Below are 14522 nucleotides of genomic sequence, written 5' to 3'. Positions count from 1 at the left end.
TGACTTCAGCATTTTCTTTAACTAGGTTCTCTATTGCCCAGCAGGAGTGTCATGCCGAAATTATGGCTCACTGCACCCCAAACTGCTGGGCTCAAGTGATCCTCCCACCTCAGTCTCCCCAGTAGCTGAGACTACAGGCATGCACCACAATGCGGGGCTAATTTTTTACATTTTTTGTAGAGACAGAATCTCCTCCCTTTGTTGCCCAGGCTGGTCTGAAACTGTTGGCCTCAGGCATTACTCCCCGACTCAGCCTCCCAAAGCACTGGGATTACAGGCATGAATTACCATGCCCAGCAACCTCAGCAACTTCTGATAGACAATTGGAAGGAATGGTGCAATATTCACATGTACACACATGCACACACATGCACACACATTCACACTTATACTCCTCATTACTCTAGCTATAATGTTGCCATTTTTGTCTTACTATAAACCAGGTTTTCAAAAAATTTCTAGTTTCAAGCCTTAAGGATTTTGTGGAATAAAACTCATTTTCTGTAAAGATAGATTATTCAAATTTCTATATATATAAAAGGAAAGTGATCTTAAGAAAAGTGATTTCTGGATGTATATATTTTTGGGTGTTGTAGTCAATGAGCTCCCAGGAAGAGAAGCTATTTTGGTATCAAGAAGCTTAGTTGAGTAGAAATCAGTTAATAAGGAATATCATCTACATTTCAAAATATAACTCTTCTTGCATTTTTCTGGAATGTAATACATTTTGATGAAAAACATATACAGACTCTCTGGGCTCCCTAGTTTTGAAACTGATTTTCTCATTTATTGCCTATGTGGCTTTCTTCTGCTTGACAATTTTGGAAAGTTGTGCCTGAGTAATGAGACCCTTTTCAATTCCAATAGCAGCAGGACTGAAAAGCACCCTAGAAATTTCTACAAGTACTCTGAATTGAAAAAAGAGCCCCAAGTTAGCTGTCAACTATTTGCAATACTGTGGGTGTCAGATGATGGTGATGTAAATAAGGCATCCAAATGAATCAAACTGCAGACTGATGACTCAGTTAACTTTAAATAGCTTAGTGACTTTAGTCATTGGGATTAAGTGACATATTACCTTGAAGCATAGGGAAAGCAGATACAATATTTTAATTATTGTACATTGATCCAAATTCTCCCAAGCACACAAAAAGTGATTTCTGATTTAATGAAATAAATATTACATTTATCCTTTATACTGAAGATATTACAAAGGTTTAAGGTTAGAGAAATAGTGAGTTAAAATATTTTATAAAGAAATATGCGACATTAATGTCACTGTTCAGCCCCCTTGCTTAGCACTTTTACTCAAAACTTTAAAATCGAGGGTCTCTCACTTTCTTGCTCTGTCTCCCAGGCTGGAGGGCAGTGACATGATCGTGGCTCATTGTATTCTTAAACTCCTGGACTCAAGTGACCCTCCTACCTCAGACTCTTGAGTAGCTAGGACTACAGGTGTGCACCACTATGCCCAACTAATGTTTGTTTCAATTTTTTCTAGAGACAGTGTCTTGCTGTCTTTCCCAGGCTGGTCTTGAACACGTGGCTTCAAGCAATCCCCCATCTCAGCCTCTCAAAGTGCTGCGATTACAGTTGTGAGCCACAGTTCTTGGCTTTCACACTTTAATGATTAGATTCAACCTAGTTTGCCCTTGAAATTTTATCAACTTACAAATTTTTTTTTCTACTTATACATAAAACATACAGTTTTCAGCCAGTGTGTTCAATCTTCATTAGAGTTTGGAAAGTGAGAGAACTAATAAGAAAAAGAAACAGAGTCACAGGAAACTGTCAAAGGACCAACAATGTAGTTGAAAAAAGACAAAACAATTGAATGAAATATTTAAGTGAGATTTTACAATGGTATAGAATTAACGTTAAAATTAGTGATGTGATATACGGTTGAGAGAATTTATTTATTTAAAAAATTTAATAGATGTTATTGGATTCCTTTCTAATAACAATCAAACAATTATTAAGAATATTCTTACCAGCATTGACATCTCTTCTCCACTTGCTTGTGTGTATTTTTCTCCATACTTCTGGTAGGTTGTTTGTCTTTTTTCCTATTAGTGACACACACTCTGTATTTTAGAGGTATTTACTCTTGGTCCATCATATGTACTACAGATATTTCCCCCCTCCTTTGTCATTTACATTTTGTTAATGATACTATGGCTTTTGCCACATAAAATTGTTATTTATGGGGTCAAATACGCTTATCTTTTTTTTTTTTTTTTTTTTTTTTTTTTTTTTTTTTGAGACGGAGTCTCGCTCTGTCACCCAGGCTGGAGCGCAGTGGCCGGATCTCAGCTCACTGCAAGCTCCGCCTCCCGAGTTGACGCCATTCTCCTGCCTCAGCCTCCCGAGTAGCTGGGACTACAGGCGCCCGCCTCCTCGCCCGGCTAGTTTTTTTTTTTGTATTTTTTTAGTAGAGACGGGGTTTCACCGTGTAGGCCAGGATGGTCTCGATCTCCTGAGCTCGTGATCCGCCCGTCTCGGCCTCCCAAATGCTGGGATTACAGGCTTGAGCCACCGCGCCCGGCCTTATCTTTTTATTATGGCTTTATTCCATAGTCTACAGTCTCTGTGATAAATTTCATGTCCACCTTGAAATTTCTTCTCACTCTCCCTTTAATCTCACTGTGCTACAGCCACTCTGACTGTTGTTTAATTCCTGAAAAGTAAACTCTGTTTCCTCAAGGTCATTCGACATGTTATTTGTAGACTCCTCTGCCCACTTTCACTTGACTACTGTCTACTCATTTTTATCATAAGTGTCACAAATTCAGAAAGATCTTTCTGATTCTGCAGTTGCAATCAGAAACCTTTGTCCTACTCCTGCATGGTACCTACAGTTTTCCTTCATCATATATATCCCAGCTGTTACTTTAACTGTGTGATTCCTTCTTGTATGCCTCTCTGCCTCACTATATTTTAAGGTACATGAGGACATATACATCAAGTTTGTTTGGTTATCTCCTATACCCTCAGGACCTCATATAGTCCCTGGAATGTTAACTATAGCTCATTATATATTTGTTGATAGAAGGAGGGTATTAGAGAAAAAAATCATAAAAGATGGGATATTTGAGCCAAGTTTTGAGAAAATAAGTACGATTTAAACAGGGAGGAGAAAAAAGGTTATATGAGCAAGGCATAAAAGTTGAACTGTTGTGGGTATGTGGGGACTTGGGGACAGCAATAATATATGACTGTAACTTCCTTTGACAAATATGGAAGACAAATTGGAGTAGGTAGCTGTGAACAGACTATGAATGGCCATGAGAATAGTAAGGACATTGCACCACAGTGGATGCAAACCACAAGGATACAATGACTATGTAAAAAGTCTATGAAGCTTATAGATGACTAAGCTGTAACATATAGTTTAGAACATACTGAATAATTGAAGAATAAGATTTGTAAACAGCATGATCCTATGGCTCCCCCTGGAGATGAGGGAGATTGTGCATGTTCTCTGCTTATTCGTTTTCAGTGTCACCAAGGTCATACAGAGTGTGGACGTCCATTGTCTCTTCTGTTCCCTGTGGTACCATTTGAGGTAGCAGCCTGTCCTAGTTGGGTTTCTCTATCGTGCAGGCACGTGATGAGTTTTCCGGTGTATAGTATCCCTTCCCATTCAATACCTAGATCTCTGGAGAAGATAATGAACCTCTCAGTATCAGAGTGGTGGCCCCTTAACTGCCCTTCAAATGCATGCTTTGGTGGTTTTGAAAGAAGCAGAGGAAAATGTCAGAGACAGCAGCCAGGCAGGTAGCAAAGGTTTATTGATTTCCAAGTTATTTCTAAATCTCCGATGTATTGGGGAAGGGCTAAGATGTGTCAGACATGTCCTCTCGCAAGACTTGTCTGACCTCCATAAGTGAACTTAAGAATGTGCAGGCATAGGTGGAGTTGGTGGGAGGGAGAATGGAGGGAATTTGAAACATCCAGCATCCCTCACTTCTCACAAAACCACAGCATGAGTCGAAATTAATGCATGTCATATAAATCACTGTGTACCTGCTTTCCTACAAATGTAGCATTTAAACATGGCTTCTTATGAATGATTGCATCATAATTGTTTCTTCTGGCCTACATTGTATTGAAGCAAACAAATGGGAAAAAGTAATAAACTTTGAGTTGTTTTTTTTCCAAATGGGGAAGAGAAAAACTGTGCTAATCTCAATTCACAAACACCCCAGGAGGCTACAATTCCAATTTTCTTTTCACAGTATTAATGAAACTGAGTACTGGAAAAGTCAAATCTTCCCCTATAAATCCAAAATAATTTTCAAGGCTAGCCTAGAATTATAATAACTTCTACATCTATTAGACACAGTATAGAACCCTGGCCTAATGAGATCATTTTAGGCAACTCTTTTTCCTAGGTGGGGTGGAGACAGAAATTTAAAATCTATTACTTTAAGCTTAATTTATGAGAAAACCAGAAAGACTGGTCAGAAACTCTTAGTGAGAAGAAATTCAGTAAATGCTTCTTGCCAAGAGTTTTTTTTTAAAAGGATCATTACAAGACAGGACATCTAACAATTCTGGTTAGCAGAATGATATATGCTGGGCATTATGGAGTTTAATGATCCTTTATGATCCCCTCTTGATCTTAAATATATAACCTGTATTTGTTTGTTTTTTAACCACTAGCATGTTTTATTCTTTTTTATTTCCTAAGACTGGTAGTTTCTTACAATCTTTTTCTCAAAGCTCAAAAGCTGAATTTTCATTGTCATCAGGTTATAATGATACTCTTACTTTATCCTTGGTGTGCCAGGTTCATAGTTGACGACATACACATACATTAACAGTCTATACTGAAGAAATAAAACAAGCCCAAAAAATTACCTAGAAACTACAATCTAACCTTGAAAGTTAACTTTGGAACCTATATATATATATAAGATTACAGTGGAAGAAAAGCTCATTCAAGTATACAAAATAATTTCATAAAAGTGACAATTTGAGTGATAAAAAGAGCATCTGATGGCATGCTAATGCCTTGGTGAACTCGTCAATAGAAAGACAAGGTCCCACCACCCACCAAACCCCATTCTATATCAGGAATTAGGATTATAAACACCATTTATCATGCAGAGTTGCAAAAACATAGATCAAGAGCAGTTTTCTTTAATGACAATAATTGATTGCTGTGTTTCCAATTTCAGAAAGAAAAATGAAGGATGTCACTTACCACTGCAAAGTGAAATCTCCTTGGAAAAATTTATTAATATTCAAAAATGTACCTTTCAAATTGCTTAGTATTGTAGCACTTCAGTTGTGAATCATTGTCCTCAGTAATTGCAATCTTTAACTTCTATTTGCATACGCTAAGGTATGATTAGATATAATCAAACAATGCAAACTGATAAATACAATGCCAAGTTTAATGGCTTAATATGCCCCCATCATATCATCATATGTATCACAAAAGTTTTTTAAATTAGTGATCAAATATTATTTGTTTTGACAAAGCATACAATTTTATCTGCAAGCAAATTTAGAAAGTTACATTTTAAAGTAATCATGCCAATATGAAACACAAAACCTGTTCTGCTGAAATAATCACACGTAGACACTTGTGCCAGTAAGAATTATTTTACATTGTGTTTTGAAATTAGGAAATTGACAATAAATTTTGTGGTTTATTGAACACCTTCCTGAGTAATACACCAATCCAAGAGGCAAACAGTCCTGACCCCTGCTGGCCTGACCTTCTTCATTTACCTGGGGGTGGGGAGGGCCCCCACAAGGATAATTCGGGAGCTGGAAGACCAAGGCACAGAGGCCATAAAGAGGGGTAAGTGGGAGGAGAAATAGAGAGGAACATGGAGGAAGCAACAGAGGGTGCAAGAAGCTGGTAAGAGATGAAGCCTGCACTGACATCCCTCTCTGCTCTGTACTGAAGTCTAATGTGTCTCGAATATATTTTCCCCATGTGTTTCTTAATTGGATCTAAATTTGTTCTAATTTGAGGAAATGATGTTCTTTCACAGGTACAGTATCAAAGACTATCAAAAATAAAGAAATAACACATAGGGCGATTTCCTTTCCTGTTGTTGTAGTTTGAAATAACTATCTCAGCAAAAGACAAATTAAAATCTGAAAGATTTTTTAATTTTTAATTCAGAGCAATAGTTGCATTTATTTTTTCTATGTGATAAGGCACTAAAATATGCCTTTAGCATTAGCTATTCATTTTCCACAATGAATTATCATCTGAATTATCATTGGATATGAACAAATTGATTTAGACTATAATGCAGAAATATGTTACTAACTGTCCAAACACTTGACAGCTTATGTTTACCTAAGTTACCACAATGTTAATTAGACAACAAAAAACAAGAAAATTCATAGGATTCTTGATAAATCTACAGGGACAAAGCAGACCATGTGGAAAACTTCTAGAGACCACCATATCTTACCAAATGCTAGGAGAGAGAGGAAGGATTAAAAGCTACTTTTCAGTGGTCCTTTCAGGTAACATGCTTTATCAGTGCAAGAGTCCCAGGAATTTTTCTATAGCCATTTCGCTAAATGAATCTCAGAAGTGAGTAGGAAAGAAGTGAATGCAAATATGAAATGGGTCATAATTATTGTACTGCTCTGTTTCCTTGCTAGAATAATCAGTAGCTTCCAAATCATTTAGGTTAAAAATGCCAGCACAAGTCAAAGCCTTCATATTGTGATGAAGGTGTGCATTCTCGCTCTCCTCACATGTCAATCCTACTGAAGTTTTCCATTGATCCAAATTCCTTATATCCCTGGGCCCAATATAACGAACTGGCTACGTCGGCTTAATTTTACCTACACATCAGAGTTAATCTTTGAAGATTCAGGACTTAAGCTTATTTGTTTGTATTCCATTATTTTAGCTCCTCCTCCTTTATTCTCTTTCACTTGCTTTTTTTTAACAAGTTAAATCTTTTTTAACAAGTTACTCTCTTTCACTTGTTTCTTTGTCACATGCTGGAACAAAGAAAGAAAGAAGGGGTGAAAGTAAATTTTAGTTAATTACATTATTCACATTTCAGCACTGCTAAGAACAAAACATGTAGCAGATGGCTTTAATTGTTTTAAAATATCTTATTTTGGTTTATTATATAGTTTAGAGGGAATGCAAAATTCTTAAATCCATGAAATTAATTATAAGTTTTTCTTATTTTTTTCACATTTTCGTAAATGGCTGAGATGACAGCATTTCCCTTTTATATAAATTTCGAACAAATTACATAAAAAGACATTTAATATATTAGTCATTGATACTATTATCTATATTTACATTAATATAAATTTTCTTCAGAGATTTTTCAGTGATCATCAAAATAAATCATTAGCGACAATAAGAGAAGCCACATTTATAATTACTGAATATATTTAAATGTCTTCGGCCTTTTATTGCATATCTGGGAGAGATGTCCCATTAACACATAAATATATATATATTTATATTAACACATAAATATATATATATTTATATTAACACATAAATATATATATTTATATTAACACGTAAATATATATATTTATATTAACACATAAATATATATTTTTTTTTCTTTTTTTTTTTTTGAGACCAAGTCTCACTCTATTGCCAGGCTGGAGTGCAGTGGTGCGATCACAGCTCACTACAACCTCCGCCTCCTGGGTTCAAGCAATTCTCCTGCCTCAGCCTCCCAAGGAACTGGGACTACAGGTGTGCACCACCACACCCAGCAAATTTTTGTATGAGACAGGGTTTCACTATGTTGGCCAGGATGGTCTCCATCTCTTGACCTTGTGATCCATTTGCCTAGGCCTCCCAAAGTGCTGGGATTATAGTCGTGAGCCACCCTGCCTGACCAACACATAAATATTTCTAGTCTTAGAAGAAAAGTCAAGAAAAATTTCACTTAGCCTTCCTATTTGAAGCATAAATAGAAAAAGAATATTAATCAGTCAGACATGGTAGTATTCCAAACATACCTATAATAATATCTGCTATGATGGTTATTAAAATTTTAATGTGAATCAGGGAAAAGAAAGATAACATGTTTATTGGGTTTATTTAATTTTGGTAGAGCTTTTGTAGGTTATATTTTTAAGAAACATGATATTTAGAATTTTTACATCTGAGTTTTGTATAGAGATATTTTTAGGCCTCATATGACTTAAGCAACAATTTGGCTAGTGTTGCAAAAAAGAAAATATTTTCCTTAAACGGGAGATGTTTTCAAATGTGTATGGCACAGTTGAAGGATTTCAGGCTTTGTTGTGGTCTTTGTGACCTCATTCTTATTTTAACACAAATAGGCTATGTGCATAGTTGTTTTGAAAACCTCTCAGAAATATTGTAGCAGATAAAAATAAAATAAATGTTTTTTTGATAAGGTAGTCCATTTTTGATACCAATTCCTTATCAAAAAAATACATGTCTATTCTTAGTATACAAAATATAAACCCTCCATTCCATCAAAATTCTCCAATTTTACTGTCATAAGCTAAATGATTCAAATGTTATCTCCATTCTCCCTATTCCCTTCTGTCAGAGAAAGTAAAAGTGAGGTAATTGTGAAAATGTGTTTAAAATGAAAGCATTCCATCAGGTTGGAAAAAAATGATTTAGGTAACATTTAAATAAAATTCCCTTTTTAGCTCTCGAGACACCATAGTAAAAGAATGCTCTGTAAAATGAAAGTTTTCATTTAGTGAAAGCAGCTGAGCTAATTGGCACACTTTGGCAAAGATGACTGTATTTAAAAGAGAAAGTGCTGCCTTTGGTTTGTCAGGTAGTGACAGAGTTACTGCAGAAGATTCTATTCTTCATGAGAGAAAATTAATTCCTGTAATCAAATACTGTGGATTACAGTCTTTGTCTCCTTCCACCTTGGCCACAGAAGCAACTCCAAAGCTTTTTATTAAGCCGCACTCCATGGGCTTTTGTAAAACAAGCAAGGACATATTCAGCATAAAAAATTTCACCTGCTACGTTTTGTAGCACCAGAACATAGCATATTGCTAATTTGAGACTGAGAGCTACTACCTTGGAAATGGCTATATTTGTTAAGACTTTATTTGGAGAAGGAAAGGAAAATCACAGAAACACACACACACACACATACACATTTAGGCAAAAGAAATCTTGGTGATATTTGAAAATGGAATTACAGAGCCGTATAGAGCCATATGTTTAGTAAAATGATTCCCAGTAATTAACAAGAACTTTTGCAGAAATATTAAAACTAATTACTAAATGATGTTTAGTAGTAGTGAAATAAAAGCATAATTTTAGTCTTCTTAAGTTTTCAGTTCTTACATACACACGAACACACACTCATACACATACATCCTATCTAATATATATGCAATCGAGATTATTTAAGTTCATTATGCATAATTGGCAAAGAATCGTGTTTTGAAAGATGTAGCATTTTTAAAACATTACATCTGAAAAGTAATATTTTTATGTAGGACAAGTGAGAGGATAGAGATTCAGGGAAAAGCAGAAAACACAATTCACAAGGAAAAAATGACCTACAGTCAGAGTAGGATAGAATCTTCTTCTCTCTCTACAGTTTCTATCCTTTAATATCAAAAAAGTTTATTATATATAGAGGAAAAGAGCTGCTCCTTCTCCTCCTATCTACCAATTAAATCTCAGGTCCATTCTTCCCCATCGATCAATTTCAGTGTCTGACCAAGCCTTCAAGAAGATATAGGCACCCCCAAATCCATTGTTCTCATCCAAGAAAGAACCTTACTTATACTTTGGGAAGACTGAAGAAGGGTTTTGTCAGTTGAATAAAACTAACCAGTCTTCTATTATTATCTATTAGGTAGTTCTGAGTTTTGACTAAAAAATCAATCTAGACTGTATTTAAAACTGAGAAAGAATATTTTATTACTTTCTTCTCCAAAGTTTAGCTTGGGAGCTCCCCAATCAATTAATAAAATACACACATACTTATGTAAACAAGTAAATCTCCAACAAAATGGAAATTAGTCTATTTTCATTTATAAAAATGTAACTAAAGTTATACTTTAAAAAGCAGACAGTTAAAATGTGTGAATTATCTTATTGTTCAATACTGTATTCTTTAAAATACAAGGGAATATGATTTCTAAAGTAGTCCTAAATTTAGTTTTCCTGATTCAGTCTAGTTAGACCTATGTTCTAGAGCAACACCAATTTGATTCTTATGATTCCCTCTAGTATTATAGGGTAGGGCTGTTCTGCTTTTCTTTATGTTGGGTTTGTGGTTTTTCCACTTAACCCACCAACATGGCCCTTTAGAGCTAATTGGGGTTTATTTAGGGCAATGCTTACAGAACTCTGTAAACAAAATTGATTTGTGAAAAAGAAGACATAGCAACAAATCTCTCGCAGAGAACTTTGAATCATAGTCCCTAGTTTTTAGTACCCATGAGGCAGAGGGATGGCTACAGGTATCAACAGGATACCTTTCCTAACGCATAGGTGCTGTTAGAAATAGATAATAAATGTGAATGTAGCTCTCTGGTATTCAGTGAACTCAATGATCACTTTGTGTTTGTTCTCATCCTCTTTTCTATAGCCAACCCAACCCGAGCAGGCGGCAGAGAGCCGTACCCAGGCTCAGCAGAAGTGATCCGGGAGTCCAGCAGCACCACGGGTATGGTCGTTGGGATAGTAGCTGCTGCAGCCCTGTGCATCCTTATCCTCCTCTATGCCATGTACAAGTACAGAAACCGGGATGAAGGCTCATACCATGTGGACGAGAGTCGAAACTACATCAGTAACTCAGCGCAGTCCAATGGGGCTGTCGTAAAGGAGAAACAACCCAGCAGTGCGAAAAGCGCCAACAAAAATAAGAAAAACAAGGATAAAGAGTATTATGTCTGATCCCAAGATCTTAAATGGACACTTGTATAGAAATAGTCTTCATTTTATCTGAGACATAATATAAACTTATTTACTTTCCTTTTTATGAAGCACATACAAAAGAAGACAGGGAATGCAATCAGGAAGGAAAGACTTTTTAAAAAATAAAAACAAGTATCTCATGCTCTTGTTTCTCAAAAAAGAAAAACAAAAAACAAAAAGTAGGGGCCAATAAATTCCCTAACATCCACAGTGTTTTCATTTACTCTGCTTGTCTTTATGTTGCTGGAACATTTCTAAAAGACAGTGATGACCGCACGCATTCATAAAGCAAAGGAGTATTACAGCATCAAGGCACAACACAGAAACCAACACAAAGCATAACACAAAAAAGAAGCTACCTATGATCCTGGATTTAGCCAAAGTGCTAGCGCTTTCCTGAGAAGTCAGTTAGTCCAATTGCCAGAGAAGACTGTCCTTTTGAGTGACTCAACCTGCAAACCTTTAAGAGTTTGCCGCCTGGTGCAACTGGAGCAGTGGTTGGAACTTGCATTTGAAACAAAGTGCTGGCTTTTTTGAAGACTTGTGTAGGAACACATTCAAAAAGCCCCTTTCTGGTTGTGAGAGAGGAAAAAAAGTATGGAGGCCTTATTTTCAAAAATGTGAAATATAAGGCACATTTTCACACAAAATTTCAAAACAAAAACAAGAGGGCATAGATGCAATCATTGGGAAATTTTCATGCACGCTTATTATGTTATTACATATGTTTATATAAAATCCATCTCTGTGTGCTTTCTGGACTGTGATAAGTGACGTTTTATAGCCTGTTGTATAGAAAATGCAAAATATATCTCTGCTCTTCAGCCATTTTTGGTAAATTCAATGTTATAAGTGTTGCTAAGTATAGGGAGTTTTATGACATCAGAGCAACAATTATTTCATTTGGTTTTTTTTCTTTGCCACCATTATAAATTGCCACAATTACTTACTTTTATTTTTTAAAGAAATTACAGTGTAGTGTTTATTCTAAGGAAGATATGTATGAATGTATATAAAAAGACTCAGCTACTTTTTTTCTTATATGTACAGCCTTCATTCTGTTGCAATTGAGTTTTAGTACTTGTATGAAAGGTGTGAATTAGAAAGTCAAATATATACATATGTATCTTATAATCTTTTCTCCCTGAAATACATTCCCACATACATTCACTATTTTCACACACACACACACACACACACGAATCCACAGCAATCCATCAGATGTACTAGAAGATCCAAACGTGCATACAGTAGCAAATATTTATTGACATATTGAAAAGCAGGAAGGAAGAGGGTTGTGCCAAGGTATTGACGACAAATGGGGTGATTTGCTTCATTGAGATCTTGCTCCCAGGTAACCCCAAGAAGATTTTAGTCCCTAATGAAATGAACCTTTCCTTATCAAATAGAATATCACTGATATACTGCTGCATGAATAAGAACCATTATGTGGGCAGGTTATGGAAGCAAAATTGATTAATCTACACCTTAACTCTGGCTGCTGCAATTGAAAACTTTCTTTCTAGTAAAGTAATATATATATTCTCTGAATCTGATGTGCATGATGAACATTTCTGGAAAGTAAACATTTTCTCAACTAAGAAAGTATTTTTCAGTAATTTTTTATTCTGTATTACCCATTTAAGAAAATCATTCTCTGTTAATTATTGACTATGTTTTAACTTTTCTGGTTTTACATATATATCATTAAATATAGTTTTAGTTTAACACATTAAGTAGTAGAAAAGTATAGAGTATACACTTGTTTTTGCATATTATTCACTGATGTTCACAGCAATAAATTATTAATATGAGAAGGTAGTGCAAAAGAAATGCATTATTAGATTGCAAGTTGATGCTTCAGTAAAAATTGGTTGCATTACTTGAATACCTTCTAAAAGAGCGATAATAAATTTTGTAGAAGAGAAGAATACCTTTACAATTAGCTTTAATCAGCAAAGGCAAAAAATGCAAAACATCTTTTATGATACTTTAGTTGATGAAAAAAAGCCAAGAAGTGGCCTGGATTTCAGACATACAGCACCTTAGAAATATGTATAATTCATAGCAAATCACCACTATCTATGGATGCCAAGTAATTGTTGTGAAAGAATCTTAATGGCTTTTTATGACCCAGAAAGTAGAAGGTATACAATGAAAATTTAATATCCATTACTTCTTTTCTAGATTTTCTTTTTTTTTTAATTTGCCACGTTAAAGAATTCATGAGTCTTTTCTTTTCCCCTGTCTCATTCAGTCTTACTCAGGGAAAGCCAGTAAAATAAGAAGGGAAGTGTAAAACTACTAATTTACAGCTTGAAGGGTTTTTTGTTTTGTTTTGTTTTGTTTTGTTTTGTTTTGTTTTTAAGGTTGCTTTTCTATTTTATCTATTAAGCTTGAACCAGTTTCCATCTGGATAGATTCTAAAATATAATAGAAAATAAATTGAATAATGGTAATTTTAAGCAGTATATCTATGAAATGTGTTGTTTGGGATTGATTTCAATGTTTCTCCCCAGCATAAATTTTAAAGTTACATGCAATGATATAGTTTATTATCAGTAAGATTATTTCTAATATTATTGGCTTACACAAACTCACTCTAGCAAAACTTATTTTTTCCTGAATGGAAAAAGAAAAGAGGGGAACAGAGTTAGAAGGAGAAAATGACTTGAATCCCAAGTATCTTCATACCAAACATATCAGGGTTCCATGCATAGTTTGCAGTTGATTGAGGATTTCACACTACTTGGCATAAATTTGATTACATCTCTAGACTGTAACTTTTCTGATTGATTATGCTTCTTTTTTATCCATGTAATGTATTGCCTTTTTTAAAACAACAAATACTACAATAATGTGTGAAGTGGTCAATCCCTAAAACATCAAAGAAAGGCCACAAAACCCTACCCTTCTAGTGCTTTGTGTGATTGGGTATCTAAGGGGTTTTCTTCTTCTTTTTTTATTTGTTTGTTTTTCTGTTGCAAGGCCAATTTATCCATTATTGGAAATGCTAAGCAAGTGGAATTTACTGTTTTGTTAATAAAATATTTCTTAATACAACTGTGGATTTATTGATTTAAAAAAGTATATGCGGCACCATTTCATGATGTGGTGAAAGTGGGAAAGTGGTGAAAGTGGGACAGTAAGGAAGACTGCATCTGAAGGGAAGACCCATCCTTATATTACAGAGGAAGAATGTTGACTCTCTTTTGTCTGAATTTTACTAGTCATTAAACACCTCTATATTCATACAATTAAAGGCAGAGCCACTCAATGTACTTTTGTATACATTTGTTCATCTTGATATGCCAGAAACCATAAACTGATACAGTAATTATTGAAAACAACATTAAAATACTAATTTCATAAATATGCTTTTTCTCTATAAAAAACAATGGAATCCAAGTTAAGTAAACCTGTGATTAAATTCCAACACTATCACATACTAGTTACCATTTGCCTAATTTCTTTGACTCTCACATGTTATTTGAAAAAAAAAATGTATAAAAGAACATAGTGTTTGTTTCCATAGAACTATATTTATTTCTCACAAATTGGCTTTTTAGAAATCAGATGATTCATCAGAGTAAGTTTTAGTTCAACAGTTGGTAACTGTTTT

The 14522-nt window shown here is 34.8% G+C and overlaps 1 protein-coding gene across 37 annotated transcripts in view; it reads left to right on the top strand.

Annotated features, from left to right (window-relative positions):
* Positions 1 to 13963, top strand: part of LOC105465018 (neurexin 1) — a 1132644-nt gene extending 1118681 nt beyond the window's left edge. For all 37 annotated transcript variants that reach the window (XM_071077376.1, XM_071077375.1, XM_071077378.1 and 34 more), the window contains one exon: positions 10572 to 13963. In XM_071077376.1, the coding sequence (XP_070933477.1) occupies positions 10572 to 10879 (308 nt within the window). In that variant the 3' untranslated portion in view covers positions 10880 to 13963. The remainder of the gene's footprint in view (positions 1 to 10571) is intronic.
* Positions 13964 to 14522: the final 559 nt, after the last annotated feature.

This window comes from Macaca nemestrina, chromosome 13 (assembly GCF_043159975.1).
Source record: "Macaca nemestrina isolate mMacNem1 chromosome 13, mMacNem.hap1, whole genome shotgun sequence".
Classification (NCBI taxonomy): domain Eukaryota; kingdom Metazoa; phylum Chordata; class Mammalia; order Primates; family Cercopithecidae; genus Macaca; species Macaca nemestrina.
Note: the sequence above shows the minus strand (reverse complement) of the source record. Positions and strands in the feature narration are given on the sequence as shown.